The sequence below is a fragment of the Dunckerocampus dactyliophorus genome, chromosome 2 (genome assembly GCF_027744805.1).
Source record: "Dunckerocampus dactyliophorus isolate RoL2022-P2 chromosome 2, RoL_Ddac_1.1, whole genome shotgun sequence".
NCBI lineage: Eukaryota > Metazoa > Chordata > Actinopteri > Syngnathiformes > Syngnathidae > Dunckerocampus > Dunckerocampus dactyliophorus.
Genome location: NC_072820.1, coordinates 24,970,547 through 24,990,322, shown reverse-complemented (window position 1 = coordinate 24,990,322; position 19,776 = coordinate 24,970,547). Strand labels below are relative to the sequence as shown.

General features: G+C 39.7%; 1 protein-coding gene across 1 annotated transcript in view; it reads left to right on the top strand.

Moving 5' to 3' along the window:
* The window catches only part of LOC129177645 (cadherin-12-like), a 28,510-nt gene extending 9,464 nt beyond the window's left edge, over positions 1-19,046 (top strand). The window contains exons 5-13 of the mRNA XM_054768997.1: positions 2,051-2,170; positions 3,884-4,051; positions 4,257-4,444; positions 6,546-6,799; positions 8,324-8,460; positions 10,209-10,330; positions 11,094-11,208; positions 16,453-16,704; positions 17,396-19,046. Of these exons, the coding sequence (XP_054624972.1) occupies positions 2,051-2,170; positions 3,884-4,051; positions 4,257-4,444; positions 6,546-6,799; positions 8,324-8,460; positions 10,209-10,330; positions 11,094-11,208; positions 16,453-16,704; positions 17,396-17,997 (1,958 nt within the window). The 3' untranslated portion in view covers positions 17,998-19,046. The remainder of the gene's footprint in view (positions 1-2,050; positions 2,171-3,883; positions 4,052-4,256; positions 4,445-6,545; positions 6,800-8,323; positions 8,461-10,208; positions 10,331-11,093; positions 11,209-16,452; positions 16,705-17,395) is intronic.
* Positions 19,047-19,776: the final 730 nt, after the last annotated feature.

Sequence of the window (19,776 nt, the reverse complement as noted above, 5' to 3'; positions counted from 1 at the left end):
CCGCCTAGTGACCAGAATACTACATATCACTTGTATTTCAATATATTTTGACTACTAATAGACCATAGTTGGTCTAGTGGTTAGCAGGTTGGCCACACAGTCACAGTCAGGAGATCAGGAAGACTTGGGTTCGAATCTCCGTTAGGCATTTCTGTGTGGAGTTCTCCCGTGCGTGCGTGGGTTTTCTCCGGTTTCCTCCCACATTCCAAACATGCATGTTAGGTTAATTGGCGACTCTAAATTGTCCATAGGTATGAATGTGAGTGTGAATGTTTTTTTGACTATATGTGCCCTGCAATTAGGCTGGCGACCAGTCCAGGGTGTACCCCACCTGTCGCCCGAAGTCAGTTGGGATAGGCTCCAGCATACCCCTGCGACCCTAATGAGGAGAAGCAGCATAGAAAATGGATGGATGGATAGACCATAGTCTACCACGAACAGCGATCATTTATTCATTTATGTCTGAAAAAACGCGATACAGTGAGGGAGCGATCATTGAACCACAATTTTAAATTATATAAACTATCGTCTTAAAACTGTTTTTTTTTTAAGTCTTAAATTTGATTTGTTGAAACCTGCAGAGACCATGCTATTTAATTTATACTAGAGTGCATCTTGATCTGCCATATTTGTTGTAGATAATCCTTGATTAGTTCCGAAGAGGGATTTTTTTACATTTCTGGCTTGCCTGATCATGTGATGGTGTTACTTAGTTAATTAAACTGTAATTCGACTCAAACACACACAGACCCAATAAGCCTAACTTAGTTGCCCATATGTCTGCCATTACTTTGATGTAATTTAACAGTCAAAGTCTTTAGACCTGCTACAACAGGGGTGTCCAAACCTTTTCCAGCGAGGGCCACATACTGAAAAATGAAAGGATGCAAGGGCTACTGTTTGTAAAGAATTTATATATCTTTCAAGTTAAAAACTGCATCTGTACTTTGTGATACTGTTGGTGAAAAAGCATATCAGTAGTATAACCTTTGCTTTGCTCTTTTTCCCCCATTTTTGCTGTTGTTTTTTTCATTTTCAAAAAATTTTAACTTTCTTCTTAAATAATTTTTGTATAAAACTTTTTGTAACATGACTTTATTCCCACTAAACTATAACTTTTTCCCCAACATTATTTTTCAAAAATGACAATTTTAATTTATTTGGTTCTCATAATATTACAACTTTTAAAAAAATAACGTATTTTAAAAAATATTTCAAATCCGTGCTACTAAAATGACATTATTTTTCCTCATAATATTATGAGTTTACTCTTGAAAAAATTGCAACCTTTTTTCTCGTTACAATACAACGTTTTTTCTCTTAATATTTTGACTTTATTCTTGTGAAATTTCATGTTTTTTCCATTTCTGTTGTTTTTTTTAATTTTCCCAATATTTCAACTTTCTTGAATTTGCTGCTTGTAATTCTCACTTTATCCCCATAATATTTGGACTTTATTCTCATAACATCGTAACATTTTCTGCAACGTCATTTTCCAAAAATTCCAACTTTATTTGTTGTTTTGTTTGTTTCTCAAAATATTACAACATCATTTTTTTTCTTTAATATTTCAACTTTATCCTTCTAAAATGTTATTTTTCTGTAAAATTATAACTTTTTCACGTTAGGTTACAAGTTTTTTCTCTTAATATTTTGACTTATTCTTATTCTTGGAGTTTTCCATTTTTGCTGTGTTTTCCTTTCTTTTTTAGTTTTCTGGTCAAATTAGATTTTTAGAATGTGTCACAGGCACACTGCCTGTGACACATTCTAAAAATCTTGTGTTTGGAGGCGCACTTTTACATTTTTGTGCTCATGCCGTTTTAGAGTGTTTAGCAGGAATACAATGCACACTTTTATAAATGAAACCCCTGGTCCTTGGGACATATGACAACATGCAAAGAATTACAGTAAAAAAGCAATATCATGCCAATATAGTAAGCAGTTTCCCATGTCATGTGTGTTTATATAAAAATATACAATCAACCAAACAAGATCTTGAGTTTTTGGTAAATTTTCTTCTGAGACTGTTGACACCTTGTTTTCCCAGGAACTTTTGTGATACAGGTAACAGCCACAGATGCTGATGACCCCACATATGGTAACAGTGCACAGATTGTCTACAGCATCCTTTACGGTCAGCAAGACTTTTCTGTGGACACCAAGTCAGGTAAGAATATTTGCTTGGAGTTGAGTTGTGGTCAGAAGTTTGATCGCATGATGTCTGCATCGTTTGGAAATTTTAACTACTAATAAAACAATTTTCTTTCTGAAGTGAAATGATTAAACAAATTATGTATGATGCAATGCATAATAATCTAAAAAAAACTTGTTTTCTCTTTTGTAACGTTTCCTCGGTGAAGATGACTAATTTAAGTAGCAGGACTGAAAGTAACAGGAGTTACTTCAGCAATTAGCAGATACTTGAAATACAGCCACATGACATAAAATGAAATATTACATGCGGAGTACCACCGGGGTCAATACTGGGGTCAAAACTGTTCAATTCATATATTAACTAGATGATGCAATGTCAGTAAACATTGCGCGTGAATGCTGAAAAGCTGGAGCAAAACTGAAATGCTTTGAAAAGGTACAAAAACGTAAAATTGGAATGAACATAGGAGTCGTTTGGAAGCTGAAGATGGACTGAAATGCTGTGGAAATGTGTCGAAATGTAGAATGAATGTCAGAATAGTTTGGAAGCTCAGCTGAAGTTGGTATTAATATATGACTTATTATGTGGGGATATGGGGTAATAACTATAAAGGTAAACATCCCTCGCTAAATGTAGTGCAAAAAAGGTCCATTAGGATAATCCATAATCCATCTATTTTTAAAATCACATATTTTAAAATTCGGTGATGTGGTAAATTTTAAAATTGATAAAATTACGGATAAAGCAAAAAATAACCTGCTACCCAAAAATGTCATACAATACTTTTCAAGAAGAGAGGAGAAATATGATATCAGGGAAAAACTAAACTTAAAACACAACACTAAAAACCCACAGCATTTCAATATGTGGAAGCAAATTATTGAATTTTTGAACTCAAACAAAGCACCAAGATGAGCAAGAAACAATACAAGCAGTTGATGTTTGCAAAATACAAGGAAGAAGAGTCTTGAACCACTGTGTACAAAATGCAGTGTCTAACCACTACAGCACTCATTACTCTTCATTCTTGTGAGTTCATTGTCAGCACTTACCTATTATTCCAACTATGTTCTAGTTTATTCACACTGTTTATTATTTATTTATTATTATGCTGCCCCAAAGCCAGGGGTTCTGGTTACAACCTATCTATGGGGAGTTTGCACATTCTCCACGTGCTTGCGTGGGTACTCTGGTTTCCTCCCACAGTCTAAAGATGTATTTTAGGGAAACTACAGTACACGTTTGTACTACATGCTTGTACTGTTGGTCGGAATGGAAATGTTTTTTTGTCAACATGAGTCCTGTGATTGACTGTGACCAGTCCTGGGTGTACCCCATTTAGCTGGGATTGGCTCCAGCTCATACGTGACCATCAACAGGATAAGTGATAGGAAAGGAATGAATGAATGAATGACTTTAAAAAATGGTTTCTCCATACTAGTGTGAAAGCCTCTCGCCACTGATTTTAAATAATTCCCAGTCCAAGATTCCAGAATTTATCATAAATTCTTCATGGTCAGCAAAGGAACAGTCAGATTTTTTTGATAGTATCCTATTAAAGATTCTGGCAGTCCAATATCCAAGCACTAAGGTTTCTAATAGCAGTACTAATTTTCCAATACCATTACTGGTTAGCAGTGCATGTCGTTGAAAATACAATACAAGTTTACCCAGTATATGTGAAATAAAACTTTACAACGTGTATTTGTAATTCTCGCCATTTAGGAGTCATCAGGACAGTTTCAGCCAACATGGATCGTGAAGTGAAGGACGAATATCAGATTATAATCCAGGCCAAGGACATGGGTGGCCAACTGGGGGGACTTGCATCCACTGTGACCATCAATATCACCCTCGGTGATGTCAATGATAATCCACCTCGTTTTGTCAAGAGTGAGTCAAATCTTCAATGAATCTCAATTCGAGATAGACAGATTCATAGATTCTTTCTCAATCTCTTGGAGATTAATAAAGTGTCTGGTTGATTGTTGCTTAGCTTTTTGGACATGAATAATCCAAAGTAAATTGATTGTAAAATGCAGCTGCAGTTTATATTATATATATCTATTCTAATTTGTCATGTATTGGTGACTCCAAGGTATTTTTCATCTGCTGGTACCCGAGACTGCATTGGTGGATTCGGTGGTGGGTCGGATTCTGGCCCACGATTTAGACACAGACAGAAATGCAGAGGTGGACTACTCCATTGTACCAGGGGATGAAGGCATCATGTTTGACATCATCTCTAGTGGACAAAGTAAAGAAGGAGTTGTTGTCTTGAAAAAGGTACTTTGTGTTTGTTAGCTACAGTCAAAAACAAGTGTGACTCAAATTCAGTTATTTGGGATTAGTCAGAAAAACTTGGTTTTACTGGTCATCCCTCTGTACGGGGCTGAGGTGGTGGTGGTGGGGAGCAAAGAGGCCCTGAGTATATTGCCAGATTAATAATAGTCAGTCTTCAGCACTATACAGCTACGTAATGTAATGAACATCAACTGAAAGCTCAGCAAAAACAATTTTATGAAAATTCAAACTAACGGGGCAGTTGTCAAAAACAAGCCAACGCAGACCAGTATATGCCATTTATAAATCCATAAAATCCTAAAATTTGAAGGGCACAATAGCCACCCCGAATTGTGAAGTATGACTCCTCTACTGCTAAAACTCACTGGACGTGAAGCCAAAACTGCAAAAATGTATGATTATGATTCTTGTCTTACCTTTGCAGTGTTCCCTTCATAGCTTTGATACCGTTTTTTATGTTAGTCCATTGTTTGGGGTAACCGTCATCCCTCGCCATTTCGTGTTTTGAATTTTGTGGCTTCACTCTCTCATGGTTTTTCAAAATATATTACTGTAATTAATAAATTGTCAGTATTTTGTGCTTGAATACGGTCTATTATTAGTCCATAAATATGCATATTTAAGAAAATTTTAAATAAATTTGCCTAAAAAAGTATTTTTAAGTGTAAAAATGGCTAATGGCTAAACATAAGGCATTCATAAGATGAATTCAAAGACATGCATTCAAAGACACTTGGCTGTGAACCGACCCAGTGAGAGTTGAAGGTCATGGCTCAATGTAGCCAGCAGGACCACATCATCTGCAAAAAGCAGACACCCAATCCAGCAGCCACCAAACCAGAGTCCCTCAACACGTTGGCTGCGCCTACAAATTCTGTCCATAAAAGTAATGAATTGCGAGAGTTGTAGTAGGATTCAATATTAATAAATGGAATATTTCCTCTCAAAGCTCTTTCTCCATCAACCTGTCCTCCACGTTGTGGAATAAGTTAAACAAAAATTCGTGAAGGCACCTTTAGCAGCAGCTCGTTTCCTTTTTATTATTGTGAGTTCTGTTACTTGATCTTCCATTTCAATCAACCTCAGCTTGATCGGCAGTTTGGTTTGGAACATTTAAGGAATGTATTTTCCGTACAACAACTTCAACTTTTCTGTTGGTTATCAACTGTCAAGTTCTTTTGGACATAAGCCAGCCTGCACTTGAAAAGGCCAAGAAGATCAACTCAACTCCATTAGACTTTATTTCACACTACTATCAATAGTAGACTGTCAGGTTAGACTGATAACCTTGAATCAAAGAGGAATAGCATCAAATTACTACTCAGGACAAAACACAGTTGTAACTTAGGAACAGCAATAGTTGTTACATACCAGTGGTCTCTCCGGTCTTCTCTCGGTACAATCATTTGAATAGTCTTTAAAATAATATTCGAGTAGTCCCTAACTGACTAATAATACGCCATAGTCAACCACTACACAACGATCATTAAATAATAAATTTTTGAAAAACTGCAACGGAGAGATAATCAAACCGTCCTATTGGGTTATTCAGTGTCTAGAGGGCTACAGAAAGCTTCCTTTAATTACCAACAGGCTTTGTACAGGTGATTTTCAGATGTTTTATCATCATTTCTTGAATTTTTAGACTGCAAGAGCATGCTTATAAAGCGGATTTTAAATCCAAATTCAGGTTTTTTTCTTTTATTAGACTCATTAGACAAAAATGAATTCCACAGTTGTCCAAAAGAGAAAGTGCACACGGTTGTGAAAAAACTTGAGCAGAATGCTTCAAAGCCCACCTGCACACTTTTTTTTGCATGTTTTTTGCCTGTGTATTAGTGTGTAAGCGTTTCTCACTGATTTTCATTTGGAAAAAAGGATAACAAACAGGTTAATTAGCATCAACTTTCATCATCAAATCCATGCACGCTCACTGGAATCCATAAGGGAATCGTTTGACAATTTGGATGATTCCAATGAACTGAAGCACTGGGAACCAGTTTTCCGGTTTTCATCCAAGAAACGGTTTTCTATTTCCATCCTGAATATTGTCTGTCTCATCATGCTTATTGCTGTGTTTCAGCCTCTGGACTATGAAACCAAAAAGTCCTACACTTTCAAGGTTCAAGCAGTCAATGCACAGATGGATCCCCGTTTCCTCCATTTGGGTCCTTTTTTGGATTCAGCGACTGTCAAGGTAACTGTCATGGACATGGAAGAGCCCCCTGTATTCAGCAAAGCATCCTACTCTCTGGATGCATATGAAGACACCCCTCTGGGAACCATCATCGGTTCTGTTACAGCACATGACCTCGACGCCAGCAGCAGCGCAGTCAGGTAAAACTTTGAAATAGGTGGTAAAAACAGCGGTCTTGTTTGAAGACAACCTATATCTCAAAGAATGATGTGTTGGAAACCATGCTTTCTCGGGTTGGATGATGTTCTTGTAGGCCGTCATACAGTTGTATTATATGACGATGATAACTATAATATACTATTGTAATACACACGACTATAATTTATTTGTGTGCGCTAAACAGACAAAAAAAAAACTTCAATAGATACAAATCATTCTTAGTTTCAAAAACTATAAATACAGAGCCACAGGTTTTCTCTGTATTTGCTCAAGTAAGGCAATGCAGCTAAGACAAACCATGGGTGAATTGGGGCGGCACAGCTCATGTGGTAGAGTGGTTGTCTCTCAGTGGGTAAATGTGTTAACAGTAGGGGTGTCACGAGATCTCGTGTCACAGGAGAATAAAACGTGACAAGATTTCTCGTTAAAAAAAAAAAGTCTTGTGGGCACTATGCCTGGGATGTTAATACAGTAAATATATTAATGAATCACACAATAAATGAAAATTAACCTGATAATATGTCTATATATAAATATAGTAAGGCAGTAAAGTAAGGTTAAAATCTCATCTCGTCTAGTAGACCCACGTTGTGTATCATCTTGTGTCTCTTGACACCCTAGGTAACAGTGTCAAAGCGCTTTGAGTGCCTTGAAGGTAGAAAAGCGCAATACAAACAGCAATAGAATCTGCATTTTTCCGCAGAAATGTAGTGAGTAAAGTAAAATAACATTTATCCTTCAAATGCATTGGAGTAAGAGTAATAAGTATCCCCAAAATACAAATACTTAAGACAACAATTACTGTACTAAAGTAAATTTACTTTTTTAATGGCCATTTCTGGCAAAGACCCTTGCACAGTAGTGTGCGTTAGTAGAACTAGAATATAAAAATACTGACAGAAGTGGAATGAGAGCAGCGCAGTGGTTTCAATTTTGTTAGTTTGCATACTTTGTTTCTTTGTACACTCCTGATCAAAATTTTAAGACCAGCTTTGATTGCAGACAAGCATTTAAATGAAATAGGTTGTTCATCAGCTGATAAAACGTTTAAGACCATAGTTAAAAAAAAACTTAAACCCACCTAAAATAGAAATAAAATGTTAACAAAAAAAAAGACTCAGTAATGAGTACCTGCACCATTCTTGGTAATCACCTCAAAAATTGGTTTGGGCATGCTTGATGCCAGTTTTTCCAGGAGGCTAGTGGGACTGCTGCTCCTGGCGGCTTTTTTGTTCCATAATCCTCAGGATATTTGAAGAAATTTTAAATAACTGTCTTACTGCATCCAATCTCAGCAGCAATGGTGCTCTGCGAGAGGCCTTGCTTACGCAGCTCAACAATCTGACTGCGTGAAGCTCTTCTTAGAACTGCCTTAAAATCCAACAGTGCAAAATGTAAATTCTTGCAATTTTTCCAACTCGTGTTAAAATTTTGATCAAAAGTGTATGTTCCCATTGCCACCTCAAACTTCACTCGTTCCCTGTCATGTGGTCTCATTTCTACAGGTATTCCCTGGAATGGCAAAAAGACGAAGACAGCTGTTTTGACATCGATGCCATTAATGGCTCCGTTTCCATAAATGAATACTTGGACAGAGAGGAAGCATTTCAGCACAACATAACTGTGGTAGCATTCAAAGTCAGTAAGTACTTAAATTCAACCTCAACTAAAAATATTTCACACATAGTGCACAAGCTGGACAACTGCGCGTGGTCAAAAGGAGTGTGTAATGCCTACCACCCTATGAGTGAAATTGCAGAGAAAAGTCATACCCGCTCAGATGTCGTTTAAGTTCAAGGATCCCTGGAAGATTACTGTAGTTCTTTGAGTTTGTGGTAAAGGTCTGCCAGTATGAGGATACTCAAGGAATGAACCGGCATCCTCCTAGTGTACAGTAAAGCACTACTAATTGCAAATGAGAGACAGGTGCACCCTGTCATGCAGAACATGACACTTTATACAGAGAAAGTGGCTTACATGGGTGCTTTGAAACCCAATATGTAAGCCAAGCGGGAGCCAGGACCACAGGTCACTGGACAGGGACCCATCCAAGGCCTGATGATGAGCGACCACCAGAAGGGAGGAATTCCTTCCAAAAGCAGGCCTTTGCACAACGTGGAAGCTCCTGTCAGGCATCGTAACTGCTCAGATCATATGGCTCCACGAGTGGCACTCGATGACCCAAGCACAAGCAATTTGTTAGGTAGTCACTTAGGAGGCTAAATCCGAATACTACACGTTTGCCCTAACCCTTCGTCTTCCCCCTTTCACTACCCCTTAAAACCGAGGGGCAAGATGAATGGGTAAAAGACAAATTGGATGGCATTCGATTCGCGTTAGATCATCACCCCTCGCCGCACGCTGGCTGTGACGTAAGCAGATGTGACATTTGTTAAATTGCTTCCAAGATGGCGTCTCCAACGATGCCGTCGTTTAGGCTCCTCTGGTTTTCTTTCGTCTGTCTGCGACATGCAGAAGACATTGGAGAAGTCAACGTTTTCTGCACAGTCCGTGATTACTGATTACATACCACTAATGGTATGTCAAATCTGCTTCATTGTATTTAATGCAATTTGTAACTTACACTCTTTTGTTACGTCATGTGTTAGCAGTGTCGCATAAGGGCTGGCTATGTGCTGTGTAATCGGGGAGATATATGCCATTCCAACACACCAATGAATAATGCTGAATTTCTTTGTCATACAGTACAGGCCAAAAGTTTGGAAACACCTTATGATTCAATGCATTTCTTTATTTCCATGACTATTTACATTGTAGATTCTCAAAACTATGAATGAACACATGAGGAATTAAGTAATTATGTATGTAAAAAAGTGTGAAGCAACCCTAAATATGTCTTACATTTTAGACATATATTTTATCTCGTATTTTTTGATAGTGCTGCAAACCCTGATATCTCAATGAGCTTCATAAGATAGCCATCTGAAATGGTTTTCACTTCACAGGTGTGCCTTGTCTGGGTTACTTAGTCAAATTCCTTGCCTTATTAATAGGGTTGGGAACCATCAGTTGTGTTGTGTGTGTCCAAACTTTTGGCCTAAACACTACAATGTACCGTGCTACATGACTGATTAGACAGCTACTATAAAACACAAACATAAGAGTACAGTTGAATAAGGTAGCTTCTACAATTGCTGTGTGAGCTAGCTTGATATAACAAGTGATTTCAAAATACAGTCAGTCTAATGTAGCTTCAGGAAGTCCTAGTCCAGTCGGTGGCAGTGAAGTTCAACATAGTTAGAAACCAAGTATTCTGTTGCACCTCACACAACCTTATGATGAGTGTCAATTGTAATAAATAACTAAAGTACATGTGCATACTATAACACAGTCATGTGTATATTCATGGCTTCTTGTCGACAATTTCAGTAAATCCTGTGCTGTCCACCAAAGTGCTAGTGACAATCAACGTCCTGGATGTGAATGAGTTTCCTCCGGAACTGGCATTTCCATCGGATACCTTTGTATGCGAAACTTCTCATGTTGGACAGGTAAATACCAATATATTCAGTCTGTCTGAAAGTCATAAGAAAAATGTGTGTATTGGAGAAGGGATGGGAATTGAAAACCGGTTGTAGTTGAGAACAGATTCCCAGTGTGTTAATTTTTGGGAATAGTGAAAAGGAGGCTTTTTGAGGTTTTGCTGCCAGTGGTACTGGCACTGCACAAAGTGGATGGAATCCTGAAGAAGGAAAACTATCTCCAAATTCCTAAATTCACCTAAAATCAACAGCTAGTTGGCTAAAACCTGGCCACAATTGGATGTGCCAAAAGGACAATGATCCCAAACACACATCAGAACTGGTTCTGGGATGAATAAAGCATGCTAAAATTAAGATCTCCTTCTTCTCCTGATATGTAAACCTATTTACTATTGTTGTACTTTGCAACAGACAGGGATGTTGACCGGAATCAAATTCCTTGTGTGGTAACACACACAGCCAATAAAGCTGATTTTGATTCTGATTAAATTAACTCTACCAATTCTGCCAAGAAGAGTGGCCAAACATCCACCCAAAATTATGCCAGAAGTTTTCATATGGCTACAAAAAACCATGTGTGTATGTATGTAATTGAGCCTGAAAATTTCCTGTAATTTTGACCATATCTGAAATAAATTCAAACTTGTGCACCCAACTGTAATTTAATTCCATCCTTGAATAGACAGTCATACCCAAGATGAGCGTTTGTAAACTTCTGATCGCAACTGCAAATACAGAGACAGTTTGTGACCTGTGAATCTTTGGTTTACAGGTGATTCAAATGCTCAGTGCTGTGGACATGGATCTTCCGCCTGTCAACCAGAGGTTTTTCTTCAAGATCCCTAAAGAACTTCGCAACAGAAACTTCACTGTTCGAGATTATGGAAGTAAGAAAGGGGGTGAAGCATGCAGTCTCACTATGTGTTGCGATTACACGCAAGAAGAATAGAAATTGGATGGATATATAATTTACAACGGTTCTTATAGGAAGGAAGGAAAACAGTGCAGACTTGTGTAACAAAGTAACATTTGCTATTGTCAAGGCAAGGCAACATATTAAAAAAGTTTCAGCAATGTGCACATTTTCCAATTCATCATGAAATAATAGTTTCACAAATGAAAGTGTAGAAAACACACTCACGACAGCCAGAGAGAGGAGCCATGTTGCTCACTCTTTCACACGCGTTTGACAAGACAGAGTTGAAAACCGCTCATGTCACGTTGGTCACCGTCTCCACTCCGGCTGGGTTTTTTTTTAGGTTTTCCACACACAGTGTAGAGTCCCCCCAGAGTCTGATGCTCTTTTATAACTTTATTCTGACCAGAACACATCAACTGCAGTGTAGTTCCAATACAATATATGTATCTCAAAGTTTGAGATGGAGACTCCAACTCACGTCCCTAGTCCCTTCGTCCTGGCAACAACACTTCCTCATTGTCACTACATGACCGCAAGGTGCATTCAAGGACACACATTATGCATGTATGTCTGGTCTAAATAAACAACACCCCCCCCCAAAAAAAACAATAAGTGGATATTCTTATCACTCACTTTGTAACTCTTACTGGGAATATAAATTTGCTGCATTTAAACATTTAGGCGCCATTTTTCAATAAAATATTTCAGCCTTAATATTACTATTTCAAAGGGTTATAGCTTCAAAATGATTACAGATAAAGGCATAATGTAAATGAGAAAAATCATTATTATGACCCGAGTTTGTGATGGGAGTAAATTCACTAATCTAATTTGCATATTATGACATCACCAGGCTCAGAAATCGTCAGATTCCTGTCTCCACGATACCCAACGGGCTCATCAAAATGTCTGATCCACTTGTGATACTCTTCCTCATCCCTCAAGCAAACCCAGCTATCATCATTATCTTTTACACCGGGATCTTGAACACCACTGCTGCCTCCTCCGCTATGAGTAGCGTATTTTCTGCAGCGGATTCTACTGCAACTGCTGCTATTTCCGCAGTTTTATACATTCCCGCTACCCTTCCTCATCATTAGTGGTCTTTTGACCACCCGTGCTACATACACGGTACGTCTCACCTATTTCTCCTCGTGCATTTTAGGAGAAGGATTTTTAGACAAAATAGAAGTTAAAATGAGGCTCAGATGAGAATCTCAAATTTGTCTCCTGAGCTGTAGAAGAGCAAGCTTTAAGCAGTAAAATTTTCCTCTGGGACATCCCCTCCTGCCACCCGAACACTGTGAGACAAAGCATCAGCTCCAAAATGTGCTGCTTGTGGACTGTCATGGCAGGCGGACTCCCTGTCGCCAGCACACAAGGGTTCAAACTCATTCAATTCTTAAACTTTGCATAGAAACACACCCACAAATGTTGCTCAGATTGAAGTTGCAGATTTCCGCCATCACCTGGTGTAAAATAGTAACTACACGAGGCATCATATTTGTCTCGATGGCTTGTCAAATTCAGCAATGTTGCTTATCGCAATTTTGCCACTTTGGCACTTAAAGGGTTAAGAAGCTCGTGAACTTTCTTGGCAGCGAACTCAGCTGCATTTTTTCCATCAAAAATCAGAGAGCCAAATTTTTGGTGACCTGAGCATTCAATGATAGCTAACATCTTGGAGCATGAGAGGGCAGCAGAGAGTCTCATCATGAGCAGTCTGTGTTTGGTGGGTGTGCCACGAGTCGTCATGTGGTTTCCAAAACATCAAGTCATACAGTGCAGCTGCCGAGGAGTAAACTGAGGCAGTGTAGTAGTGTTCGCTGGAGGTCGCTGTGGAGTCAGTTTGGCTGGTTCAGGAGTGGAGTGTCACTTCAGGTGTGTGTACGTCACTATGTGGGGGTGTGGTGTTATTGGAGATGCCATATTACTGTAAGTGTCAGCAGCTCCGATTGTCAATGCCTCTTCAAATTTGTCCTACAAAGCATCTATACTGGTGTAACCAGACCTGTTTCGCACTGCCTGCGCCAGGGATCGAACAGAGGACCTTAGCAATGGGCGGCGAGAGCGCTGACCACACAGCGAAAAGCCCGGACTGTCGACCGGGTGTTCAGCGCATCTCTCAAGGTAGAGGGAGTGAGGTTTACCAACGTACACTTGCGCAGCCTCACATGCTGGCATCCATTACACTCGCGGTGAGGACAGACAACTCACCCACGAGTCTTGGCGATGGTCAGATCCTAGTTGATATCGCAGAAAAAGGATCTCGATTGAATGTTGATAATGGGCGTCTGGATCCCCTTCGGCTCTGTAGTTTTTTCTGACATGGAAAGAGACAACATTTTGTGTGAGGCCAATTCATCATTAGTGTGTTTGTATGGATTGTTGATAACATGCTGTGTGTGTGTGAGTCAGGTGTGCAAACTCACTGACATAGGTTCAAGGCCGTAGAGCAGATAAGTCATAACCACAAACAGCCCCTTCCTTTATTTTTGTCTCTCTCTCTCTCTCAGATGTCACAGCTGCAGCAAGTTTTTTATTCTCCTCCTGAGGGATATTTATGAAGATGGAATTGAGAATTTTACTTGAATGGTGTCCAATTGTTTCTTTTTCTTGGTTATGGCGAGCGGTCCTGCCTTTTCATAGATTTTTGCACTTGTTTAAGTTTAAATCATCACATTTCTTATCTTATCCTTCCTGCAATGAAACAGACTGTCTTTTAACAACTTTTATAAGCACCTTTTGGATCTCACTACCACAACTTCTTTGTTTAAACCTGGACTTCCAAATCTTCTTTGCCATTTTAACACACAGGACAAATTTTTCAAAAACTCCCACAAGACATGACACAAACAGTAACACAGACACACAGAACAGAGTTTTAGCAATGGTGCGTAGGCCCCAGCGGGGATTCCTCGCCTCAAAAACTCAAACAAAACAGACACACCTTTGGCTTTCCTTACCAAGTAGCGCAAAATTAAAACATAAAAATAAAAACACACAAACAGGACGGCACATCTGCCTCTTGCATCCAAACACCTCAAAAACACAAAGGGGACAGCACGTCTGCCTCCTGCAGGATCTTTGTCCAAACTCACTTATGACGGAACATCTGACAACTCAGGATCATCGTCTACTTCTTATTTTTATTCTAATTTTTTTTTTTTATAAAGAAAGAGGAAAATCATTCTGACTGGTCCCCCCAACTGTAATTCATGCAATTAAATAGGGCAACATTTGTTAAGAAAGTTTTTATTTTTCTTTTCTCATCAACTCCAGCAATCTTCCCCACAACGGGACAGGCAGAAATGAGTTCTTTCAAAAGAAAGGTTATTTTGCGCCCACTTAAATTGTTGGAAGCGTCAAGTGTCAAAGGCAGATTGACCAGGAAGTACAAGATCCGGCTTGAAGGACCAATTGAAAGTTTTTGTCGCTTTTGGTTCGTTATTGTTAATGCTTCCAAATAAGTCTCGGAAACGACAGCTCAATTTTAACAATTTAATGTACCAGGAAGAATGATACACAGCTTTGTGGACTTGTCTTCCACACAGGTGCAGGAGCAAGTCCAAAGCACACAGGTCAGATGTACTTTTACCTAGCTTAGCCCCTCTCATGCAGGCGGGAAGGCCACCCTATCTTATGTCTGTAGATGTGTGACACAGTGGTCTTGGCTGGTTGGAGATGGTCGATTTTAAGTGTGTCAAAAGTTGTGATGAAGATGAAGATCAAGGCCAAAGATGAAGGCCAAAAGCGATACAGATGCAGCCGAGTAGACAGTCTGCTCTGGTCGTGCTACCTAACATGTACCAAGAGAGGCCTATACGTAACTACATTCAACAAACCCCCTGTTTGAGTGGCCAAACAGTAGTGTTGGGCAAATTACCTTTAAAAGGTAATTTAACAGTCACTCAACTAAGACCAGAGAGCACATAAATTTAGCATCTTCCCTTGTAGAAATCCCTCCCCCGGCTTGTGTGGTGCGAGTTCTTTTTGTGCATGCAACCACCTGCACGGCAGAGACGATGTCACCTGCTCCCCCTCAGGTGTGGCCAATGGCGTCAGTGGCTGCTGGTGTGCATAATAATGTGGAAATAACTAGACATACAGATAGAGCCGAGTAAACAGTGTGCTCTGGTCATGCTATCGAACATGTGCCAAGAGAGGCATATATGCAACTACATCTAACAATCGCAAATCCCACAAAGCATGCTCAAAACATGTGAATTCTGAGTTGAGGCTGTCGAGTGCGTGACCCCCAATATGCAGAGACGAGGCGGTGGCTTGCAAAAATAAAGGTTCTTTAATGGTGTAAAACAAAAAGAGACAGAGGAAAAAGGGCTCTGTGAACAGGGTACAGGTAGTCCAGGTAAGTACTCTAGGTGACAGCACAGGTACGGAGACGAGGTACCAGGGTAACAGGGTAACAGAGGCAATAACGACAACGAACCAGCGCCGTACGTCTGACGACGCTGGTCTTTTAACCGCCACTAAAGATAATTGCCAACAGCTGCACGGCCACCAGGTGTGAAGTGACTGCCTCTTCCACCTGGCAGGAAGTACACATTGCCAAAATAAGAGCGCAGGACAGGAAGCACTCGCTCCTGTCCTGCGAAACATGACAAATTAAACTCAATTCAATGCCATGGTGTCTCAATCGATTTTCAATAGATTTAGCAATAGATTTTCAGACGTGTGCTATTTGTATGCTTGATATAAATGTTCACTTCATTTGGAGCTGTTAATACATACATTTCATTTCCTGTCATTTACCTTTCTGTTTATAAAATACACTAAAAGGGGCATATTTCACACATGGTTGCATCATCTTTTTTAATTCATTTAAAAACTGAATTGATTGATTCACATGTTTAATCATTTAAACATAAGAGTGTTGGGCAAATTACCTTTAAAAAGGTAATTAGATATAGTTACATTTCCAAAAAAGTAATTGAATTGAACATTAAGCTACATCCAGATGGTTGATATACTGTAGATATCAGTGCATAAAAACACACCACATGTAATGTTTGACATAGTAATTAATTAATTACCCATTACTAGAAAAAATAATGGTGTTAGTAAGGCTGTTATTTTTAACACTGTTACTCCCAACATTGTATATCGTATATGATATACACACGTTTATGCTACATTTGATCAGCTGTCACAGACCATACAGTGAATTGCTAACATGTGACACTTTTTTCAGACAACACTGCTGGCATAGTGACACGACACGCTGGTTTCCAGCGGGGGGTACAAGACACATACGTCCTTCCTGTGGTGGTTGAAGATAGTGGTTATCCTGTTCGGAGCAGCACAGCGACCGTCACAATCAAAGTGTGCATGTGTGGAGTAGAAGGCTTGCTGCTCACCTGCCCTGCTGATGCAATCACCCTGCCCTTGGGTCTCAGCACTGGAGCTGCAATGGCTTTTCTGCTGTGTGTATCTCTGCTGATAGGTAAGCGGATATTTATATCTATTACGCATTGTACATATACTGCACAGTCGTTCCTCGTTTATTGTTGTTAAATGCTCCTAGACCAAAAGTTGTGCTCCATGGCCTCACCAAACTCCTCCCACACCCGAGTTTTTGCTTCGATCACCGCCGACACCGCGTGCTGTCTGGCCTGCCGTACCTGTCAGCTGCTTGAGTCCCACAAGCTGTCCATGCTTGATAGGACCCTTCTTCAGCTTGACGGCAGCCCTGACCTGTGGTGTTTACCATCAGATTTGGGGCTTGCCACCACGACTGGCACAGACTGTCTTGCTGCTGCAGAAAAATACAGTAAAATTCTGTATCTTGAACTGAACCAAAGAACATGCAGTGGAACCTTGGTTAGCGTCATTAATTCATTCCAGAAGGTCCGATTATAACTGAAACAGACGCTCCATTTTTCCCATAACAAATAATGTAAATCCAATCCAATTATCCGGTTGCCATTTCATTTGTAAGGTAAGGATGCTAACAGGACGTTTTGTGATAAAAATACATTAACAACACTGTTAATGTCACACAGTGTATTAATAACGCAACAAGATGTGCGCCATGATGTATGCTACCTGAAAAATGAACGCAAACTGATGCAAAATTTTGTGCGAGAAGATTTTGTCGTTATTTTCAATGAACCACATTTTCGTCTGTCCTACAGCGATCCCTGGACTTTACATTGCCCGACGTCGCCACCAACTCAAAGATGCTGTCAGGACATCCAAAGAAGATATTCGAGATAATGTCTTTCATTATGATGATGAGGGTGGCGGTGAGGAGGATACCGATGCCTTTGACATTGGAACACTCCGTAACACACACTCAGCACATGTTAGCTCTCTAAAGTTAATCACGAAGAAGGATAAAAATAGTTACGGTGACGGGGTTCTGTTGCATCTGAGCGATCGCTATGATGATATCAGATCACCCGACATTCATCGGCAAACCGCCGGTTTCATCTCCCCGCTCAAGAGCCAGCTGCTTGTTCCCTGCTGCAGAGTGACTCAAAGTGATGGAGGGATAATCCAAGATTTCATTGGACATCGGCTGGGAGAGAGTCTGGAAAGTTATGTTGCATCACCCTGTGACTCGCGAGCCTCTGAAGGTGCTGGTTCTGTGGCTGACTCATTGAATTCAATAGAGAAACTGTGGGCATTTGACGATTTAGGAGACTTGAGTTCTCTTGGAGATTTGGTAGAGCCTTTTGAATCACTAGCGAGCATTTTTGGGAGACAGGCCCCTACTGTGCCTGAAGAGAGCTGAGTTAAAACAGATAATCAGGGTTGACCAAATAACTTGAAAAAAGTAATTTATTACTTTCCCCAAAAGTAACTGAATTAGTAACGGAATTATTCCTTCATCAATGCTATTAGATACCAGGAAAGGTAATTGTTACTTTAAAAAAAAAAAAAGCTTCAAATGTGTGAAATAATTGGTTAGCTTTGTAGCAGAGTTTAGATTTACAACGGACACAGACACACATAATGTACACTTGTAATGTACTGTACGTTCTTGCCTTTTAACATCAATAATCTTGCAATAGTGCCTGTGCTGACATCCTTAAAACCACACTTAAGTCCACACACCTCCTGCTCACCATTGTTGCATCGACTTCTCTTGTCTGGCTCGGAGACATCAACGAGCCGTGTCTTTTAAATGGCTCTTAAGTGAACGATGAAAAACGATTCCCAGTTGTATATAAGAACAGCTCGTTCTTATATCTTATATTGTTATGCACTTCTGATAAATATTTTAAGACCAGGTTGAAAATTGCAAGAATTTACATTTTGCACTGTAGGATCTTAAGGAGATTCTCAGTAGAGCAGTGGTGTCCATAGTGCAGCCCAAGGGCCAAGGGCCAGTTTTTTTATTGGCCCGCAGCACATTGTAAAAATATAATTTAAGAAAACAAAAAAAAAATGTTTAAAAAAACCAACAGCAAACATTTAAAAATCAGCAGTAATTTTACAAGAATAAAGTCAAAATATTAAAAGTATACCATCAAGGTTACTGTTTTTTTCCCTCATCAGAGAATAAAACTTTCTTCCACCTTTCAAAGATCCATGTTTGGTGCTCTTGTGCACATTCCAAACAGGCAATTTTGTGGTGTTGAAGGTGACGGGGCCTTTGAAGACGTTTTTTCATCTTAAAAACCTTCATCCCCACCGGATGAAGACTGCTGCAACGCTAGAGTCTCCCATCAAAGCAGTCTTCATCTGTGCATGTAAACGCTGTGGAACACACACACACACACACCAGCACGTAGTGATACGAACGGAGAGAAAATAATGCAGAGTGATTGAGAGGTCTGACTTTTTTGTTGGCTAAGGTTTTGTGATACAAATGTATTACTCTTTTGAATGCATATTGTTTTGAGAAGCCAAACTCTTTAATTAAATGACCCAGCAACTAGCGGAACTAAGTTCCTCATCACTGAAATCCTACCAGAACTTGCCTGATTGGGGGGGGGGGGGGTGACTGTTGATGCAGATGTGCTGTCCCCTTGATGCACTACACGTCCTACAGATATATATATATATATATATATATATATTAATTACATACATACATATATATACACACACACACTAGGCCCCCAACTTACGAACACAATTGGTTCCAGACGACCGTACTTATGTCGAATTGTTCTTAAGTAGGGGAAAAGGCAATATTACCAATGACATATGTATGTATGTATGTATGTATGTACTTTATTTATCCCACAGCGGGGAAATTTACTTATTACAGCAGCAAGCAAGCAAGATACGCAAGTAAAGAGTACAGTGTAAAGAATACATAGTGACTACAACATGGTTCAGGTGGTGCAGGTGTTGTAGAGCCTGACAGCGATCGGTATGAAGGACCTGCGGAACCTCTCCTTCTTACACCGTGGGTGTAACAGTCTGCTGCTGAAGGAGCTGCTCAGGGAAACAACAGTATCATCTAGCGGGTGAGAGATGTTGTCCATGATGGATGTCAGCTTAGCCAACATCCTTCTCTCCCCCACTTCCTCCACGGAGTCCAGAGGACCGTCCAGGACAG